Below are 22,048 nucleotides of genomic sequence, written 5' to 3'. Positions count from 1 at the left end.
GTAAAACACTAGTCGAAAACCTAGGTAGGAACCAAATTTGATCAACGTGACTTTATAAGAGATGTAAAATTATACTTTTAAAAGTGAGGGATCAAAAAAGTTAATTTACAAAATATGAGGGACGTTTTGAACGATTTTTTCAAAACCGAATTCAAAAGTTCAAAGTGATTTGTATGATTTGACATTGAATTTTTGGCTAGCTAAGAATTGAAAAGGTTGAAATCATCCTAGCATCTCCTAAACACACAGTCTGAGATGGAATTTCTCTTTGAGTAACTCAACCATACCGATACCGTATGGTCTGAGATGGAATTTCTCTTTGATTCATTCAACCATACCGTACATTCATGTGACGACTAGGTGCACGTTGTTAATAGGATAGGATTATTTTTTTGATGCCGTGAACGGAAACGGTCATGAAAACGTCAACATATGGACATATAACAAATACTCACTGATTTTTTTTCCAAGTGGATGGTTTATTATTCTCCTATTTCCCTTGCCAAATGCTAATGCTTCTTTTCATTTTAAATCAGTTTTTCAACTACAAATTGCTCTTTTCCTTTTTCTTTTCTTATTTTTAACTCAAGGGAAAGTTTGAACGAAAGATGTAAAAGAGTATTATTAAGTTGATCACTTAAAATGGAGAATGAAAAATCAGATATTTGGTTAGTGGATTTCACCTACTGATCCATGATGAATCATTTCATTAAGCAAACCATATAAAGGAACCCACCATTTGCCCGTCGTAGCTCCTTTTCTTGATTTCTTCTGAGTTGGAACTATTCTTGGAAGCATGCATCTTGCTCGTGATACTTCATTGTAGGATAGCAAAGGCGAGCAGCTCTCAGTTGACATCGAGTTCGAGTTAAAAAATACTAAATTCGTTAACTCGCAAACGGCTCGAACTCATGGTACTTCATAGTATGCATGTTTCCATGTTTTATAAACCGACCAATGCATATGTCCATGACTATGACTATGAGTTGATAAATGATGACTAGTAATTAACCAGTTAATGACAACCCCAAGTTTTCTTTTTGAGAAAATAATAAATTTTATGCGAACAAGGAACAAAAAAAAAATGCAGACTTGAGATTGAGAGCAAGGCAATTAATTGGCCGGTTCTGTCAGTCCTTTCCTGGTGTGAAGTCGACTCATCTCATATAAAGCAGAGAATATATTGCAATGAATAATTGGAGGCTGGCTGTGGAGAAGGCCAATATCCAACATCAAAATGAACCCAAATTTTTCTTTGGCGGATAATTAAAAGGACCCCACAAACAAGGCTCGAGTGGCTTGCAAACGTTGAAACACCCTGACAAACTTGAAAGTAAAACCCGTACTGGGCTGGTCGTGGTATGCTATCGTGGGAGTTGGTTATGTATTATACTGAGGCTGGGAGTTTTGACTCTTTGGAAGCCATTTGTGGTCACATTTGTCCAACCTGGGCATTTAATTATGCCACCAGCATTGATTTCTATTGGCAGCCTCCCATCTGCCATCTACGTCTTCTTCTAAACACTTAATTAATAAAATCCCCACTAGGACGTGCACCACAACATACACATCACCATTAACATACCCCACCCATAAACTAATCCTTTACTTGATTCAGCAAGAAACTTATTCTGGATCTGTGAACCCACCTTTTGATTTTCTTGTTATGGATAAAAATTGCTCCTGTTTTTCTGCTGTTTACTCTCTATTATTAAGTGACAACAAGATGTTATTTGTTTTAAAGAAATAGAGTTGAGGTTGATGCTTGAAAACAAGAAAGGGTCACCTCCTTTCTTTCTTGTTTCTAGCATTACTGTTAATGTTATTACCCTCCTCAGATCTCTCCAATTTTCTTTTTTTCCTTTTGATTGACTATAAGCCCCAAAAAGGGTTCATTTAATCAAGAAAAGGCCAAAAATTTCTTGTTTGTTTCTCCTCAAAGTCTTCATTTATACCTGGGATGCCTGCCTCGCCCGGCAACTCTCCTCTGTGCTTCATTTCATTGCCGATGCTTTTGCATTGTTCGTGAGTTAAGATATACTCCTGCTATATTGTCTTTCCTTGTTCCAACTGAGTCCCAGTTTTGATGGCCAATTAAGCTAGTAGTACTTTTTTTTAGTGGTCTACGTTTCCCATGGTTTTTCTCTCATTTGGAGTCAAACCCCTCTTGGTCAATCTTTCACGTTTTTGTGTCATTTGGCGATAATTTTCATGGTTATCTGAAAGCGAGGGACTCAGCCCCCCTGCGCATTGCTTTCCAAGAACTTCTTCTCTTGTTTTGTTCAGCTGGCTCTCAGCTAAAGTTTGGTATTTTGGGTTGGCTGGATCTCGGTTCTTTACCCACACAGACCTGTGTCTGTCTTTGCTGTTTACCATGTAATTCAATTCAGTTAACCTTTTTACCTATCTCTTCTATCAGCTTTCTGCTTTTAGGATTTCGAACTTTCATTTTTTAGCCCAAGCAAAATTCCGTTCAAGTATTATTACTCAACCTTCCATTTTCATGGCATCCAAACTTTGATTTTCTTGATCATGTATTGGCCTTCATTGATCTTCCTGAATTCCGCTAGAGTTTTAATCTTGATCATGTATTGGCCTTGACTGATATTCACCTTGATGTTGTCATGGGCAATTGGAAATTCCCGTCTATCAAAGTCGTCTTTTTCTTGTCTAGTCTTCTTCAAACATGTATGTCCAGTGTTCAGAATAGAGGCAGGCTGAATCTGGGATTTCAGGGGGCTCAAATGAATTGGATAGATAATGATGGGCTGATTCTTCTCTCCAACAATTCGGTTTTCGCGTTTGGTTTCAACCCCACACAAGATGTCACTTTGTTTCAACTTGTGGTTGTTCGCAATGGCGGCTCAACAATCATTTGGTCTGCTAATAGAGGCAATCTGATTCATAATTCAGATTTACTCATATTCGACAGAAGCGGGAATGCTTACTTGCAAAGTGGGGGATCCACTATTTGGTCCACAGGTACTGCCAATAAAGGAGTTGTAGCAATGGAATTGCTGGACTCGGGGAATTTGGTACTTGTTGGCAATGATAGCAGCGTAATATGGCAGAGTTTTAGCCATCCAACTGATACCCTTATGTCGAATCAGGAGTTCACTGAAGGAATGAAACTTGTAAGCAATCCCAGCTCCAATAACTTGAGCTTCTCCCTCGAGATAAAGTCTGGAGATGTGATTCTGTCGGCAGATTATCAGCCTCCGCAGCCTTACTGGGCCATGGGAAAGGATAACAGAAGAATCATCAACCAGGATGGTGGGTATGTTGTATCTGCAACTCTTGAAGCCAATTCTTGGAGGTTTTATGGACAAAATCGAGCGTTGCTTTGGCAGTTTTTATTCTCTGATAACCGGGACGCAAATGCCACATGGGTGGCAGTTCTGGGAAGTGATGGTTTGATTATTTTCAGCCGCCTTCAATCTGATAATACCATTAGCGCCTCCTCAGTACAAATACCACAAGATCAGTGCAGTAGACCGGCAGCTTGTGATCCATATTTCGTTTGTTACAGCGGCAACAAATGCCAGTGCCCTTCAACCCTTCCCTCTTGCAAACTAGGGAGTGTCTCGTTCTGCAACAGGTCACAGGACTCTGTGGAGCTTGTGAATGCAGGGGATGGTCTTAGTTACTTTGCTCTCGGGTTTGTTCCACCCTCTCAGAAAACAGATTTAAATGGCTGCAAAGCCTCTTGCCAAGGAAACTGCTCCTGTGCTGCTATGTTCCATGACAGCAATTCGGGAAACTGTTTCCTGTTTGATCAGATAGGAAGTTTGCAGGGTTCCACTAATGGACGTAACTATGCTTCTTATATTAAGGTCTTGACTAGTGCTGGCGGCGGGGCAAATCAAGGAGGTGGTGGAACTAACAAAGCGCGCTTTGTGATTGTCATCGTGATTGTGATCTCAACTGTGCTCGTTATCGTTGGTCTCCTTTATGCAGGTTATCGTTACCACCAGAAGAAAAACAAGGCATTTCCTGAATCCCCCAAAGAGTCTTCGGAGGAAAATTTTTTCAAAAATTTATCTGGAATGCCAGTTCGTTTTAGCTACAATGATCTTCAGGCTGCAACTAATAACTTCAGTGTGAAGCTTGGTCAAGGTGGTTTTGGTTCTGTTTACCAGGGGATTCTTCCTGATGGCACTCGATTGGCTGTGAAGAAATTGGAAAGCATAGGTCAAGGGAAGAAAGAATTTCGGGCTGAAGTTAGCATTATTGGGAGCATTCATCATCTTCATTTGGTCAGGCTTAAAGGCTTTTGTGCTGAAGGAAGTCACCGTCTCCTTGTCTACGAGTACATGGCAAATGGATCTCTTGATAGATGGCTTTTCCCAAAAAATAAAGGGGAATTCATGTTGGATTGGGAAACTAGGTACAGCATTGCACTAGGAACAGCTAAAGGTCTGGCTTATCTCCATGAAGATTGTGATGTGAAGATTGTTCACTGTGATATAAAGCCTGAGAATGTACTTCTTGATGACCACTTTCTTGCGAAAGTCTCAGATTTTGGTCTTGCCAAGCTTATGACTCGAGAGCAGAGTCATGTTTTCACAACATTAAGGGGAACAAGGGGGTATCTTGCACCAGAATGGATCACAAACTATGCTATATCGGAGAAAAGTGATGTTTACAGTTATGGCATGGTGCTGCTAGAGATAATTGGAGGTCGAAAGAACTATGATCCCTCACAGTCCTCAGAGAAATCCCATTTTCCAACTTACGCTTTTAAAATGATGGAAGACGGAAATTTGAAGGACATCATTGATACAAGTTTGAAGATAGATGAAGACGATGAGAGGGTTTCTACAGCAATAAAGGTTGCTTTGTGGTGCATACAGGATGAGATGTCCCTAAGACCATCGATGACCAAGGTAGTTCAGATGCTGGAAGGAATCTGCCCTGTCCCTCCGCCTCCTTCTTCTCAATTAGGGTCGCGACTTTATGCAGGATTCCTCAAGTCAATAAGCGATGGGGGCACCGGCACCGGCACCTCATCAGGGCCTTCAGACTGTAACAGTGATGCTTATCTTTCGGCTATTAGGCTTTCAGGGCCAAGATAGCACCCGCATAAGGTGAAGCAGCAGTTTCATTCAAATTGAGGCCACTAGTGGAAGAACATTAATATGTGCTGCCCTTTTTTGGTTCCCTGTATATTCATTAGGTTTTGTTTTTGCTTTTCAGGGAGAAATTTTGCTATGCTAGTCTTCACAAAGATTGATCTGATGTTTGCACATGCTTGCTTTGTAAATCTATGACAGATAATGTTTATGAATTTATACATGATACATGATTCGATTAGCAAATGTTTTTCTCATTGTAGCTGATAAACGCACCAATGTATTAAGAAAAAACATGCAATGACTGGACATTCTGATCACTGAATGTCTTACAGTTAGCCCAATCTTTACTTGCGGCTGCAGCCTGTGTCTTTTTCTGGGATTAACTTTAGCATCCAGCTGTGTACGTAGCTAGTCCTCTATAAGGAGTATGTTAAATGAAATTGCAAAACCAGGAAATTAATGCCAGTGAGAAAACATATATTGCTCAAACACTGCCTTAAATACATCTGTCTTAAACTGAAAACAAGAAAGAGCATAATCAGGTCAATATCTGCCAGAACTACGAGTTGTTGAGAGAAGAAGAGTAAGATTTTATAAAAATAGTTTCAGCATTACCATTCTGATAGAAGGAACAGCTACAACTCGAGTACTCAAAACGAAATGGCTTTGTTACAGAGCTAACTCAGTAAAAGCATAATCAATATACATAGGGTATTACGGGTTCATGTGCCATAAATACCATCTTTTACTAGAGTTTTTTGTACTTACAAGGAGATCTCAACAATACAAGAATGCGGAGGATGCAGAAAGCAATGCATTTGATACGCCAATCTTGGAGATTCATTCACTTGGGCGTCTAGCTTCAAATAAAGCACAACTGTGAGATTTCATCTCATATGTGGCCAATCCATCCTCTATACAAGCACCATTTGCTGTGAAAAATCCAGGAAAAGGAAGGGCCGTGTCTACCAAACGAAACCATACCATATCTGCTGGAGGTGGGGGAAGAGTAATGCTCTCCGACAGATCTGCACCGTTGAAGGCAGCAAACAAGTCACCACAGGCATTAGGAACTGAGTTAGACTCGATATCTTCAGAACTGGCCTTCAAGGTCATAGCTAGGAATCTGCTAGCTGCATCATCCCACCTTGGTGGAGCCTGGTTGCTTCCATGCCACTCAATACTCTCTTCTCTCAAGAAATTCCTCTTCTGAAGAAGATCACTTCGCCTTATTCTCAGTGAAGTCAAAAAAGAAATAAACTGCACTGTTTGGATACTAAAACCACTTCTTAGAGCGTTCCAGTCAAAGGAATTTCTATCACCATATGCAGGAGAACCCCCAGAAGACTGACCACATTCATCTCCCATATTAAGGACTGGAACACCCAAGGAAATAAACAAAATGAACAGAAAATTGCGAATTTGTTTGAGTCGTCTTTCTAACACATCATTTTTATTTGTAGCACCTTCTTCCCCACAATTCCAACTAAACTCCTTTGCCAGCTTGGAGCTACTGAAGCTGACTAAATCCACAAGCGAAAGTCCAAAATTTCTAGCAATAAAATTGAAAGAGAAGGCAGGGCCTCGACCATCCAAGAAGACATCCCCACTTCCACATATACGAGTAGCGAGGTCGCTCAGAAGACCTTCACCCCTCAAGAAGTTTCTTATGTCATAACAAAATTTGTTATTTATTTCGGCCCATTTCTTCCAGTGAGGGAAGAGGACTTCCTTTACCTTCATTTCACGTGGATCCCAAGAATCTGCAATTATCTTCACCTTTGAAAGTAAGGGATCAAAAGCTATTGCTTCAACCAAAGGTGGGCGTGACAAGTACTCCCCATGGAACCCCCTCAACAAAGAAGAAGCATTAACGAAACAGAACCCATCGATGTGAAACTCAATCACCCAATGCCGGAGACAATCCAAAATCAATTGTGCAACGACAGGGTAATTGCAATTCAAAGCATGTTCACTTCCCGTGTCATCAACTGTTTTGACATGACAGTAGGAAGTGTTATCAATAATTCTTAGAGCTCCAACCTCAGCAGCGTGGGTAAAATCAACTTCCAGAAGAACTTCTATCCCATTATTATGTAATTTCTTCACCATCTCTTTCATGGTATTGATACAAGACACTGGATCACCAGGAGATCCATATTGGTTTGCAGGAGAAAAGAAATGCCATGGGAAATAAGGCCCTTTCTGCTCATCAAAAGGGAAAACTGGCTCCAACAGGATAGCATTCACCCCAAGATCTTTAAAATGATGCAACTTCTCCGTGACACCTAAGAAGCTACCTCCAAGATTATTAGGTAAATTACTGGACTTATCCTTTGTAAAGCGCATGACATTTAATCTGTAGACAACTAGTTCCTCCAACCGTAAACAAGGGCGCATTTGCTGGCCCCAATCAAAAGGAGGTACCTTGCTCAACTGTCCAAGACATGTCAATAATGAAGTAGACTGACTACCTGCAGGAACATCTCCAATCAATTTGGCATATGGATCCAAGAGAACATGCTCTTGCTCTGCATCTTCAGCTACTTTGCACCGATAACCATAACTTGCAAACTGGAAGCTACGGTCTATTGAGGCATGCCAAATGTCACCTGATTTATTGACGTATGGATCTAAGTCAATCTCTAAATTAGGTCTATGAGTAGTTTTGCCATCATACAAGCACAGAACTACACTTTCAGCAGTTCGTGAAAAAAGAGCAAAATTTAGAGAGCCGTCCGCTGAAAAGGAGAGACCTAATGGACTAGGATTTCCAGAACCAAAACCAACAGGCACTACAAAACTTGTCTTCCTATGACTCCTAATTTCCAAGCTGCTCATACCTGAATCAAGTTGAGATCTCAACAGAAAGGAAAAGTAGAATGGAGCTAAGGTCAATTCAAAATCCAACTCAACTGCAAGTGTGCCTTCAGATTCTTGCATAAATGGGGTTTCCATGGTAATAGTTTTGCCATCCAAGGTGGAACCTTGAAAGTCTAAAGGCATGAAACTTGACGAGTGTGACCTAAATAGACCCCAGCTCATAACCAGCTCATTCTCTCTGTGTGGAAGCTGTAAGGAAAGAGCCTTAATCAGGAAGCTGTATTTATCATTTTTCTTCCCGACAAGCACCTTCAGCAGATCACCATTCTCTGTCCTGAATTGATAACTAGATACTTCTTCTATGATTTGAATAACTGAAGTGTTTGATGCAGGTAAGGCACTTATTCTGAGACCCTCATAAGAATTTCTTTGGGAAAATCTAATGACTTCACCGATTCTTTGATCTTTTGCATACAACTTCATCAAGCTGGACATCACCCCTTTCGCATTTCTTCCACGCATGGCAGCGACAAACTTAGAAGACTCAAAAGCCCCACATCCAAGCCAATGCGATTGCATTGTGAAGGATAACAAAGGACAGCCATTGTGGGATGCAAGTGGAGATAATACCATGTTGACAGACATAAAACTTACTAAGATGACAGGGCCTCTCTTTTTCTCTTCCGAAATAGTTCTGTCAAAAACAAGATCAATTTCACTTAGCAAATGAGAGGCAGAAAAGAAGCACGTTGGAAAAGAGTGCACTTTGATACATTATCAAAATAATGCATGAACACCATCCATATTCATGGACATGATTTGCCAGGAAATGCACACCTAAGCTTCAGCTAAAATCAAAATCTTGAATTCACCAGCTGTTAAAGATATTAGTTATTGTTTTTGAAAAATAGTTAGCTGTAACTTATAATCACTACAAAGTCTATGAACTCAATTACACTTACATTATTTTTAGACAGTCTAGAATGCCAAAGTAAAAGGCAATCTTTTTAAATAATTCCTTCTCGGAGTAAAGGAGTATCCCACAACGGAAAAAACATCCGTTGCCATCTCCACGCTGAACCAAAATTTTCAATTCAAACAGCAACTCTTCCTGGGGTTGCCATTTCCTTTAATCGTTTCCTGGTCTCTTGCTAATATATACAACTTCCGAGGTAATATAAGCTCATAACTTGAACTAGAAAACAATTTTATGTACGAAAGCGCCAAAAAGGTCAGCAAAACCGAAAATACACTGGCCAATTAGAAATAGAAATAACCAGTAACGCATAAATCAGGATGTACAGAGGGGACCGATGATTTCAACTGAGAAGCAAACATCAAAGTAGCAAAATGCCAAAAATACCAAGAACTGAAAAAGGGTTGTTGAGGGTAGGGAGGAAAACCAAAAAAAAAGTTGTGAGCTTTTCGAAGTTAAAGAGGCCTAAACTGCAAATTCAAGGAAAACCCATTCTCCTTAGGGAAAACCAGCATTCGGAACAAAATGATCCCAAACAAAAATTGATGGAAAAGACTAACATAAAAGAAAGTAAGAAAGAGCTGAGGAACTCACATGATGACAGAAACGACATTCGAGCTAAATGATGACTGAAACTGATTTCAGAAGTATGGTTGGTAAACAGTAAAAGGTGGGGTGAATGGTAAAGTAGGGCGGATCATGATTCATTCATGGATGATAAAGTTGGATGAATCTTGATTCTTGATCACCCCCAACAGGAAAAAAATAAATAAATAAATAAAGGTAACTCATGTTGTCTTGTTCGAGATTCTGAAAATCCTTATCTTTACACCTGGAGAGACTAATAATTAGTACTAAACCCCGACTACTATTTTCCCTTCCTAAAGCCCGGCCACTATTTTCAGCATCTTTGGACCTTCATACCATATGTATGATTACAGGCTGATTATCCTATGATAGTTAATTACTGTCAAACATATACTCATAACCGCTAACAAAAAAATGTGGTAAAAATATATGAGCAGAAGAGCTATAATTTTGTAACTTTATGTTCAAATTAAATGATTTATTTTTTTTGAGGAAATTAAATGCTTTATTCAAAGATAAACAAGAAAAATAAAATGTGGGTAGTGTTCAAAGTTTTTTTTTTTTTTTTTGTTATGAGGTTGCATCTTGTAAGATTTAAGAGCCTGTCTTTGACCAAATATATGTATGCATATATCAAAGGTAATCAACCACGTAAACATATACTCATTTAATGAAAACCTCTCTTTTGAATTGTTATATTTTGAAACTTTTATTAATTTACTATAGTTATTTGATGTATGTAAAGTAAACTGATGATTCAAAAATGCATTCACGGAAACATAAAAACTTTTTTGATAGAAAAGAGTAATCCAAACACCATCTAGTTACGGTTCAAATACAAATTTTCTAGTTTTTCATAAAAATGACCAATGACAAGGTAAAAAATGTATGTCTTGGAGAGTTGTTCCAAGTTTATATTCGAGAAACCTAGTTGGTCTATGATGTCTTGCCCTTATGACAGAAAAAATGACCTCTTGGAACTAGGCATGGCCACGGTTCCAAAACCGTTGATTCTTCAAGGAGGTAGAATCAGAATTGCACCATTTAAGATGGTTCTGGTTCTGGTTCTGATTTCGGTTCCGTATAATTATATACAATTTTATTTAATTCCTTATCCTTACCAATTTTAATACGAATATAACAATATATATTAAAATTTCAAATAGAATGTAAAAAAATAAATTCAAAATAAAGATCATATTTTAATTTTATTATTATTCTACAAAGTACGAAGTAATAAATAGAAAATACAAATTTTATGAAAAGTACGTTACATTGTCAAATTAAAAAATGCATTACACTATCAAATGGTAATCATTTTAAATGGAAAAGAAAATGCATGATTTTTTTCATTGAAATTGAGATGAAATATCAAAACAAACATTAATTATTTAATCATCTTCATTGCTTGCGACGACACTAGAATCAGTTGTATAATTGAATTCTTCTTCTTCAACTTTTTTCATTTCTTGTTGTCTATATTTTACTCTAGTCCAATCATCCACGTATGCTTGAATTTCTAGTGATTCTGGTCTTAATCTCGACCTTGTCTCATCCAAAATACTTTCACCGGCACTAAAAGCTTGTTCCACCGCTACTGTTGATGCTGGAGTTGCTAAAATTTGCTTAGCAATAAGGGAGAGGATAGGATAATTATCTGATTTTCACTTCCACCAGTCAAGAACTTGAAACTGTTTAGTTAAATTGCTAGCATCATGCTCAAACTTGGTAGTTAGATATGACTCAAGTTCCGTATTAATATTAAGTGAACCATTTTGTCGTTCCGACCTTTCAAGAAGTATTCTATGACCAATTTTGACCGCCAAGATTTTATATCATTTAAGGGCTTTTAGTTTTATGGGCTTTTAGTTTCAAACCAATAGCTTTTAATTTGACCTTTTAAACTTTCTTAAAACCCATAAAAATGAAAGCCCATAAAATTTAAACTTTCTTAAAACCTATTAAATACAACTAATTTTTTTCGAATTATCTCACTACTTATATTAATTATTTTTTAACTGTTCTAATTCTACTTCTATTTTTTAGAGAATTAGAACCGGAACCTTTATCCAAGGTTCTACCATGGTTCTGGTTCCACGGTTTTGGTTTTGGTTCCGGTTCCGGTACCCAATTCCAAATGGAACCATGGCCATACCTACCTGGAACTAGAGCTGTTAAGTTAATCGAATAGCTCGAAAGCTCGTTAGAGCTCGACTCGTTAAGACTCGAGCTCGGCTCGTTAATTTTGGTTAACGAGTCGAGCTCGAGCTCGAAACATGCTCGTTTAGTTAACGAGCCGAGCTTTGATACTCGAGTAGCTCGTTAGAACTCGTTAACGAAGGGCATATTTGTCATTTTAGAAATCAAAATTATAAAAATTAAAAATTATAGGTTTTTATTAAGATTAATTTGCACGAACTCGAGCTCGAACTCGTGAAGCTCGACTCGTTTGTGATAAACGAGTCGAGCTCGAGCCACATGTACCTTTAACGAGCCGAGTTCGAACACATTTTAAAACTCGTTTTCCTAACGAGCTCGAGTCGAGTTCGGCAGCCAAATACTCGGCTCGATTAACAGTTCTACCTGGAACATGAGTAAGATATTTAATTTAAGATAAGATACGTCTTGTACATCATTGGTTGATTGAAAATGTTGCACAAAGCTAGAACATGAAGCAAGACAGCAAATCCATAAACTCGCAATAGTAGTTGACAAATTGGAGGTTACAAAGAAAATTATCAAGCCTTTAACTTTCTTGTAATAAACTGCAGTAAAAATATATATATGTATATATATATATATATATTCTCAGTCTCTGTAGCTCAATTAAGTGGCAAAAACGGCGACGGAGGAGTAATACACTACCGTTATTAGCGGTTGGTAGTAAATGGAGTAGACTACAGAATGTATAGTAGTCGGACAGGAAGCTGACCGTAATTCATTCGCAGGACAACTGTTGGAGATGACGACCAATTCCACGCGCTGGATTCACCCTACCTTAAGGGGCTCCCCTGTCCTCTCTTCCTCCTCCTGCCTCCATTTCAAAATTCCCGCCCCCAAGCCACCAACTTTCCAATTTGTTGGGCAGCCCATCAAAGCTAAAGCTCCAGCTACTCCTCCTCCTCCAATCCCTCGTGCCAGTAAGAAATTTCAAATATATATCTATACACATATGCAAGAAACAGAATTTAGTTTGTTGATTGTAAATTGTTGCTTCTCCACTACAGATGAAAGGGTCAGTAGACCATCAGATTTGTTTGGCAGGAGAGAGCTCTTTTTGCTGTCTACTACTGTCCCATTTCTTGTTCCAAGTCCCATTGCTGTTGCTGCTGAGTAATTTCACCCTTAAGCCTTTTTTTTTAATTTGCTTAATTTCTTGCAGTCTTTCCTTTCCCTTTACTTTTTGTTTTTGCTTGTTCGCTTTCTTTTATTATTTGTATCGGTATTGCTAGTCGGTGTGCGAGCTTGGTTTTTTTCCTTTATATTGAGGGGAGAGGACATGAAAACTAATAAATGAATAAAAGAGTTCTTGACAAATTTTGGAATTGCTTGCGGCTTACGAAAAATCAATAGGAACTTGGTTTTCTTTTAGCATTATTTGAGGCAAACAAGTGAATGCTAGCGTCTTCTCTCTTATTCATTTAATTCACCTCAGAACTTCGATTCCAGTGAGATTTTTCAGATGAGGGAAGAGATTGGGAAGGTCTTATCCAAGGGAAAAGCTGCAGGTGTACTTCGCCTAGTTTTTCATGATGCTGGAACTTTTGACATCTATGACAAAACTGGTGCTTCTCTTAGCAACGCTTGCTTTCTTGCTCCTTTATCTTTTGTGTTGCCATTGATCACTAGTTTTTCGCAATTGTAATTTTATTCTGTGTTCTGGGTAATTTCCTTAGACATCTGCGCTCTTTGTTTGAGAAAGAGTCATTTTGGGTAACCCATGCTACATCTTTTTTTATTTGCTTGCAGAAACCATTTATGTTAGTTGTTTCATTGTTTGTATTACTTCAGGTGGCATGAATGGCTCAATATTGCATGAACTTGATAGACCTGAAAACAAAGGTCTTAAGAAATCTGTGAAGGCAAGTTTTGTTCCTCTTTTTTGGTCCTCGCTCTTTAATTTGCCTTGAGGCTGGCTCTTTGTTTTACTGTCTGTTTTCTTGTTATTTAACTTCGGTATAATATTTGAAGTTCTTAGTTACTTACTCATACAGAGCACCTTTTAAAGAATCTCCAACCAGCTAATTACTCCATGGACACATTTTTGTTTAGATTCCAGAGAAGGCAAAGAGTCAAATTGACATACTATATCCAGGTACTTTTCTGTTGAGAGCATTATATATGTTCACTCCAGATGGTTGTCACTGTAACAATCTAACTTCAACATCTAGTGAAATTTAGTTTCATGGGCCGATTTGATAGCTGTGGCTGGAGCAGAAGCTGTTTCAGTATGTGGAGGTCCAAAAATCCCAGTTCAGTTGGGAAGAATAGATTCAATGTATGATGCAGCCTTTAAACGCATTTGCTTTCTGTAGTTTCAGCCATTGTCCATGTTAAAAATAAGCTCAACTTAAGAGTGTGGAGTGAAATTGAGGTTTTGACTCAATTTGAACTTCTCTACGCACAAGATTATTTCCTTCATATTTTGTTGTAGGATTTTCAAATATGTACACTAACACTTCAAATTGTTGGTAAAATAAAGTCATATGCACAGAAAATAGATTTGTAGTTGCATGCAATTTGCTGTAGGTAACTTTGATCCCTAACTTCAGGAGAATGTGAAGCACCTGCACTTGCTTTCCTTAGAGTTTTTAGAGTCACCAATGCTACTGTAACCTGATTCGCATGTATACTACACTGAAACTGCTTTAGTGTGGGTGCAGTATAATGAGTAGAGACAGTGACTAGCACCATTCTTTGCTCTAATAAATCTCTGTGTTAGCACCATGATTTCCGCCATCACATGATGAGGACCGTTGTTCCCCTTCTTGTACCTTTTCTTGCTGGCTATTCTTAAAGCATTTTACAACAATCCTATGTTGCACTAACTGCACCACGTTTGCAATTACCTTTGGCATTTCTTTAGTGTCTGACTATAATTTTGCAAGCAAGGGACAAAATGCACTGGGTGTAAAGGTTCAGTTTATGCTAATATTTCCATTTCCCTTATCATGACGATTCTCTGCCTATGATCATTCTGCGGTACCCATATTTCTACTGTACTCAATTCAAACCATTAAACCAGATAGGGATAGAGGATCCTTTGCCTATTAATCCAAATGAACATACTATCACTTCAATTTGATACTTATGTTTCTCGAGATTTCAAGTTCAGAACTTTTTCAATATTTAGAGCAAGTGCACCTTGGAAATTATCTGTACAGCTAAACTTGAGCAATCCTGAAGTAAGTAGTCTACCTAACATAGAACTTTTAGCTTTCATACTCTGACATTTTCTGCCTTCCAGGCTGGCTGATCCTGAACAAAAACTACCCGAAGAATCACTAGATGCTGCTGGTTTGAAGCAGTGTTTTCAAAGAACGGGCTTCTCGTGAGTGTGAAGATGGATATTTTTGTTATGTTTCTCTTTATTTATCATCCACCTGTTGTCTGATGTTCATACCTGGTCCTTGTCATATTCCACATAAAATTGAGTAACTGCAGTGCACTAGCGATCTCTATCCAATCCCCTATCCTCTTGTGAGATTTTTTGCTCTCGAGGCTTATTTATTTTTCTTATCTAGAAAACAAAGATATATTTAGCTGATTGACTCTCTCTCTCTCTCTCTCTTCCCTCTCTCCTCTCAAATACACATAGACAAACGCATTATGAACAAGAAGTTGAATTAAATTGTTATCTGCTTCTTTAAGTTGGAATTAAACTGATGTGTCAATGGTTATAGGACTTCATTATTAGATAAAACTCAATATGCTTGGTTTTACTGGCATATCTTCAAGTGTCTACCTTTTAAGATTACAATAACAATTGATTGGTTTTGAAGTGATTGAAAATTATGAATAACTTAAGCAAGTGATGAACAATTACAGTCTGCTGCTGTTCGTAGCCAGAATCAGTCACATTTTCATGCTGGTAGTATAATAATCAGTTTTGAGTATCTTGTAAGTATGATTCGCATGTTGATTTTCTTTGTTGAACTTTCAACACTTTTTTGCGGTGCTGGAGAATGTGTAGCCCTGCATTTACAGTTTTTACAGCACACAGGAACTTGTTGCACTGTCTGGAGCTCATACTCTTGGAAGTAAAGGTTTCGGAAATCCTACAATCTTTGATAATTCATACTTCAAAATACTCTTGGAGAAGCCCTGGTTGTCTTCAGGTGGTCACCATGATATTAGCATAAACCATTTTTTGTATTTTTCTGTGTTCCTTTTAGCATTTGCTTTCTTAAACAGTTCACCAATTCAACATCTGATATCAGACCTAGTCAGATCTCGTTACTTCTAGCTTTAGTCTCATTTATGTTCAAGTTATCTGGCAGAGACATTTTTATAAGATAACTGAGTAAGAGAGGGAAAAGGGTGGGGGCAAAAAGGGGCTCTTTTGGTTTGATGAAGAATTTTCAAGCTCTTGACGCATTTTTTTATGTCCTATCTGGCTATCCTTATATTCTATGAAAGATTAGATTTTCCTATTCTGCAATAGAATTAGACCTGTCAGATTTAGCGTGTTCCATCTTTTTGGATGAAATTTATACATTGCAATGCCAATTTTAATCATTTAGTGTCTACCCTTATAATTTGTTAATTTTCCTTTGTCTGCAGCTGGGATGTCTGCTATGATTGGTCTTCCTTCAGATCGAGCACTTGTTGAGGATGATGAATGCACAACGTAATTTTTTTTTTTTTTTTTTTTTGCGTTTACTATTGCAATTATCGTTTCCATCTGTGCTTGTTTTGCTTGCATATCAGAACAAATCTGCTTGATGGTGAACAGGTGGATCTCAAAGTATGCCAATGATCAGAATTTGTTCTTTGAAGACTTTAAGGATGCGTATATCAAACTTGTGAATACTGGTGCAAGATGGAGAAGTATTTGACTCCCTTAGAAAAGACAGGACAATTGCAGATGATCAAGTCTTCCTACAGGTAATTTTGACTAGAGGATCAACCAAAAACAATTCCTAAGCTGAAATATGGAAAAAGGTTCAGCTTCTACCGACATCTATACTCATCCAAAGTGACATTAAGAAGCACACCTTATTGAAGAGACGCACAGAAATTGCCAAGAGACTCATTTATTTCTGAAACAAAAGCTGGGATTTGTCTTTGGGCAACATTCACAGATTGACTGCTCTCACTTTCTTAGAGGACATTTCAGAAAGATAGCAAATTTTTGTTTAGCAAGTACCAGAGAAGGTTTGACATGTTTATGCCAATCTTATAGCAACCAAACCTATTAATAATAGGTTTTGGGTCCAAACCAGACAACAAAAGAATGCTTGCTTAAACAATCCCATATACAAGCATATACAACAGAGCCATGGGCGGTCCATAGCCCAAAGATGTTCTGCTGTCGAGTTCCACATCCATCTCGGGCAGCTCTCTTTGGGCGTACACGGCTACACTTGCAAATTGTTGCTTGTGTTTTGTTCATGGAAAGCCAGATATGATTATGAAGCAAAGAAACCTATGAACAAATTTTAATATTTAAAATCGATAAAAAGTAGGGAAGATGAATTGTTTGAAATGATTAAGATATGTCTTGTATGTAATAAGATTATGAAAATTACGTATTACTTCTTTTTTGATGTGTAGAATATACATGACAGCGGTACTTCTTAAAAAATAAGGCTAATGAATTTGAAATAGAACAAATCTAGATTGTTGGGAGATGGAAAGAGGATAAAAAGATAGGTATCTGATTAAGCAATGCTTGAAAATGATTAGTCACTTGACAAACTCCCAACCATGATGTTGATATAATGAAAAATCAGTAGATTACCATGATGTTGATATAATTAACAATTGATGGATTGTCATATCTCAATTATCATACAAGATATAAAGTTGGAGGGATACTATGAGTAAATTGGTCCAACACATTGTAGAAAATTAAATAAATAAATCCTTAACTAAATATGATTATTTTCAATTGGAGTAGAAATCCATTTCTCCATGCTTACCAAGTGTGTTTCAAATACCCTACAACCTAATTACCAACTCTTAGTAAACATATCATTTAGTAAACATAGGAAGAACTTAATTCAATGCCCCTCTCCTTTGTGGAGAGGTCATGCATGCACAATCTAGAGAAAATTACACAATCTAAAAAGGTTAAAGAAGATATATAATCAGAGGACGAAATGTGTAAAAAAAAAAAAAACAAATAAAAGAGGAATAAAATAAAAATGCAGGTCCACCAATTGAAGGAATGAGACGAAAAAGGGGAAGACAAGGGGCACTGAAAAAATAGAGAGGTGGGACAAAGAGGTGATTGAGGTTAACACTTGCCTTGAAAAGGGATGGCCTGCAGCCTATAATTAATAATGTCTCTGGTTGTTGTCTTAATATATCCACCACTATGCGACTTTTCAAACAAACGGATAAATACTGGGCGGAGGAGGGACTTGTATCTTTCGGCTTTAGGGACTCCCCTCTATCATTATTCATTGGTCATTATCCATACCATTCAAGCTAATTCTTGGCTCTAATTAAGCTAGTTTCTATCTTTTTATGGTCCAGTGCAGAGTAGGCTGAGGAGTCGGTGCTAAGCCATGCAAATCACATTCAGATTTCAGCAGCAGCTGAAATTGACCAAGAATCTAATCTCCTTTTGTTTTGTTTTTTTTGTTTTTTGTTTTGTATACTTACGTAAAGTAACCCCTCTAGCTAGCTAGTAGTTATGTCTGTGTCATCATTCTAAATGAGTTCACAGAAGTCATTGGTAGGACGAGTTGATGTATGTAGGAGAGGGATGAGAGAAGAGAATGGGATGACAAAGAGGGATGAAAGAGATAATGCAGCTAGCTATGTCCCATTGCATATTCGTCCAAATCCGAGTTCAAATGGTGAGCCAAGATGGTCCTCAAAATTCTCAAGGCGTCTGCAGTATCATAGTATTTTGTGATGATTTGTGGACCAAAGTATACCTTTCTCATTAAGCATCAGAAAATACAACTAGAACCCTTTTGCCATTATCCTGTGCTTTCGCAGGAAGTCTTTTTGTGTGTGTGTGTTTTAACACTATTTAACTTTTCAGCAACTGCAATATTTTGGGGGAAGAAAAAAGGTTAATTGGACAACTTGTTGCATTTCTGTTGTCAGCTAACGCTTCCTCAAAAGCAATAGTAGTATGTTTGTACGTATATATAGAATGCAGATATGTGTTTCAAGAATGACAACCTTGGTATATGTAGTAGTGTTAGGACATTAGCATGACATTGGAAAGACATCACACTGAATTATCGGGTTAAAAACAAAAAAGCTCCTGTGGTATATCTAATACACAGATAAGTTACTTGTGGTTTCAAAACATACAAAACGACACCTCATATTTTGAACTAAATTGTAAACTAACAGAATCCGATAAACTTAACGGAAAACTTAAATGAATTCGGTAAAGTTAACGGAATCCGATAAGTTTAACAGCAGAGACCGTCATTTTCGTTAAGTTTAACGAATTCTGTTAATTTACAATTTAGTTCAAAATATGAGGCGTCGTTTTGTATGTTTTGAAATCACGTGGAGTTTTTCTGTGTATTAGGTATACCACAGGAGATTTTTTTTTTTTTTTTTTTGTTTTTAACTCTAAATTATCTTTTAACTTTTTCAATAATTCAAGATTTTTTTCTGAAAAACAGAAAGCATTACTGTTTTTCAAACATAGATGGAAAACATATATGGAATGCATGGAAAAAGGAAGTGAATAAGTTTAACTATCTACCTTAGAGAAAGTGTGATTAATAACACCTTCCAGTTCTTCGGAGTGGTCCTCCTTCAGGCTTCGGTTAATTGATTAGTGGAATCTATTAGTATATGTCAATTCTACATTAATTAGGGCTTGTGACATATATAATATATGTCCATTTTTTAATATACGTACTTAAATATAAACACGTAATTAGTTCGTGGTTTAATATATTCCAAAAGGTATGTATATATATACTTCTTCCACCTGATAGGAGGCTCTCTGATTGTGGTTTAATTTTGTCAGGTAGACAAAAGATTTTCTTTTGCTTTTAATCTTTCTTGCTGCAGTTAAATACATGCACTGTTGGAAATGGAAACTTGACCAGCCCACTGAGGTCTTTTCCAAGCACTAGTTCCATTGGGTAATCATAGTTTTATTTATGTAATCTACGCGATGATCATTAAAGATTAACTCAGATAAACACTAATTAATGTACTACTACCAAATTTATATATATAACTTGGAAGTTTTTATACGCAACTCCTCACTTTTTTTGAGAACAACAAATAGAGTAATTAATACAATGACCCTCTTAATTTTCTTGTAAATCAAGAAACATCCCCACACAATTACCTAACCTTGATGCTGATAGGGGGTGGTAAATGTTCCAATGGGGTTGGAAAATCCGTTCATTCCAAGTCGTCCTAATCATCTCGAGTGTAAACTTACTTTTCTTAGGCATCGATCTTAAGTAACATTACAATCCTTACATGCTTGAGATACGGAAATTTTACGTCTAAGAGTTAGACTTTCATGCTTGCTAAACAGCCATCTTTTAAAAAAATATATATCTAGCTTAACTAGTTTTGGTTTATATTACTATATGTTTTGAATGTTTCTAGCTAGCAACTAAATGTATCTCGAACACTGAACCAATTAGTTATAAGGATAGGCATTATTTTCACAAAACTTATCTGCTTGCATCACAAACACATTTTTCAATACACATTTTTATCTCACATACATCATATCAGAAAAACTGCTATAGCAATTATTCTAAATAATATTTCAAATAAGCTCCCATCCAAACACGCGAGTCCTTGAAACGTTTGCAGGACGCCTGCCTGGCTAGCTTATCGTAGATAGTTTTTAATCTATACATCGCATTGTGAAAGCTTGAGCTATAAATTGAAAATCAATCTCTCAAATTGCTTGCCCTAGCATGCATTTAGAAGGATCCTCCTATCTGAATATCTAAGAGCAAGCTTTTCCTTTTCCATTTTTTTTAGGGTTTGCCTTCATGAATTGTAGTTTTCCATGTAACCCTAAGGTTTCACAAAAAAAAATAGGACACATGAGCAATTGGGGTGGCATTCAGTGGCCCTACATGAAAATCTAGAATGATTACCTTTTCTTGTTTCTTGATACTATACGTTATCAATTGCTGTCTACGTACATTTTAGATCATAATGTGATGCATTATATAGCAGAAATGAAGAACGATTTTGGTGAGTCTTTTTAGGATAATGGACCCTCCAAGCGTAGAGCCAAGAGGCAGCATGACCCAAAACAGAGAGAGTATATTAATGTGGTGCATCACCCACGTAGCCCATCACCATGCCTTGTTTGGATTAATTGGTGTCTTGGGATACATCTCACACGTGGGATGCTGAAGAATGTTTTTCCACTGGTTTTTTTATGGTGGTGTGAAATACGAGTCCATAAAACAGATTGGGATGCCTATAGTCGATGCAGAACAGATTTAGGCCTCTGAATTAATCACCATCCATCAGGCAGAGGCAGAGGCAGAGGCATGCAGGTGATCGGGGGTGGGGTGGGGGATGCCTCTTCCTGCATGGATCTTCTCTTTCTTTGTAGGGGGCTCACATGCTTTGTTCCCAGCTGGGACGTATTGGCCACAGATGTGTGACAATAATATACTATGTGAAAATAATTGGAATGCTTTGGATACTTTCTTTGTCCTTTTTTTTTTAAAAAAAAAAAATTTTTCCCTTAAGTTAAGGGCTAGTAAGTAACAGACGGGATTCTCTGTCCAATATTTTCTGTCCAATATTTTCTGTCTGATGCAAAACTACATAGTTTCACTTATTATATTTATATCTGCTGGTGTGACATATAAAAAAGAAAGGCTATTTGACTGCCTCGCTCGAAAAACTTTAAAAGCTCTTCTTGTCAAGAAACAGAAGCCAAATCAAGGAGGCAGAAGATTTACTTGAGGTGAAACTTCGCTTTACCATCCGCAATTTGAGGGAAAACTTCACTCGAAAAAAGTTGGGGTTCTTGCATTAATTTCTATGATTAGACTGATAATTTGCCCACTTCAGTGACTGATTCACAACGTGCATCATCAGTCTTGTTAGTGTGTTGCCATTTGTGGCTGATATTTAACATGATTAGATTTTATTTTTTAAGATAAACAGTGGGTTGGGGGGGGGGGGGGGAGGGGGGACTTCAATTCAATTTCAAGAGCTACTACTACATATTATTACGGCTTTTCATCTAATTAGAAAAAAGTTCTTTTTCGGAATCTTTTTTGATAGTTTATTATATATGGGATTTTCAACCCATGCAGGACGTAGTCAAAAATCTGCAAATCATCCATCAAACGTAAAAAATGATCCACCTGCTGCCTCCATGAGATTCCTTCTTTCAGCCCAGCATTGTTCACTAGAACAATTCACTACTACTGCTGCT

General features: G+C 37.4%; 3 protein-coding genes across 5 annotated transcripts; 2 read left to right on the top strand and 1 right to left on the bottom strand.

Annotated features, from left to right (window-relative positions):
- Positions 1-1,589: 1,589 nt before the first annotated feature.
- LOC113706296 (G-type lectin S-receptor-like serine/threonine-protein kinase SD2-5) lies at positions 1,590-5,318 on the top strand. The gene has a single exon (XM_027228168.2). It carries the CDS (start codon positions 2,625-2,627, stop codon positions 5,073-5,075), a length of 2,451 nt encoding a protein of 816 aa, XP_027083969.1. The 5' UTR covers positions 1,590-2,624; the 3' UTR covers positions 5,076-5,318.
- A 346-nt stretch (positions 5,319-5,664) lies between these two features.
- LOC113706294 (isoamylase 2, chloroplastic-like) lies at positions 5,665-9,855 on the bottom strand. Of its 2 annotated transcripts, none has more exons than XM_027228166.2 (2): positions 9,469-9,855; positions 5,665-8,592 (listed from the first exon to the last, which is right to left on the bottom strand). In XM_027228166.2, exon 2 carries the CDS (start codon positions 8,541-8,543, stop codon positions 5,916-5,918), a length of 2,628 nt encoding a protein of 875 aa, XP_027083967.1. In that variant the 5' UTR covers positions 8,544-8,592; positions 9,469-9,855; the 3' UTR covers positions 5,665-5,915. The 2 variants fall into 2 exon arrangements, with proteins under 2 accessions (XP_027083967.1, XP_027083968.1); XM_027228167.2 differs by lacking the exon at positions 9,469-9,855 and adding an exon at positions 8,861-9,462.
- Positions 9,856-12,304: 2,449 nt separating this feature from the next.
- LOC113706316 (putative L-ascorbate peroxidase 6) lies at positions 12,305-16,903 on the top strand. Of its 2 annotated transcripts, none has more exons than XM_072064044.1 (10): positions 12,305-12,602; positions 12,690-12,795; positions 13,132-13,247; positions 13,474-13,544; positions 13,735-13,777; positions 13,864-13,960; positions 14,930-15,013; positions 15,686-15,800; positions 16,246-16,312; positions 16,418-16,903. In XM_072064044.1, exons 1-9 carry the CDS (start codon positions 12,425-12,427, stop codon positions 16,261-16,263), a joined length of 828 nt encoding a protein of 275 aa, XP_071920145.1. In that variant the 5' UTR covers positions 12,305-12,424; the 3' UTR covers positions 16,264-16,312; positions 16,418-16,903. The 2 variants fall into 2 exon arrangements, with proteins under 2 accessions (XP_071920145.1, XP_027083991.2); XM_027228190.2 differs by having other exon boundaries at positions 15,679-15,800.
- Positions 16,904-22,048: the final 5,145 nt, after the last annotated feature.

This window comes from Coffea arabica, chromosome 8c (genome assembly GCF_036785885.1).
Source record: "Coffea arabica cultivar ET-39 chromosome 8c, Coffea Arabica ET-39 HiFi, whole genome shotgun sequence".
Classification (NCBI taxonomy): Eukaryota; Viridiplantae; Streptophyta; class Magnoliopsida; order Gentianales; family Rubiaceae; genus Coffea; species Coffea arabica.
This window is presented reverse-complemented; position numbering and strand designations above follow the sequence as displayed.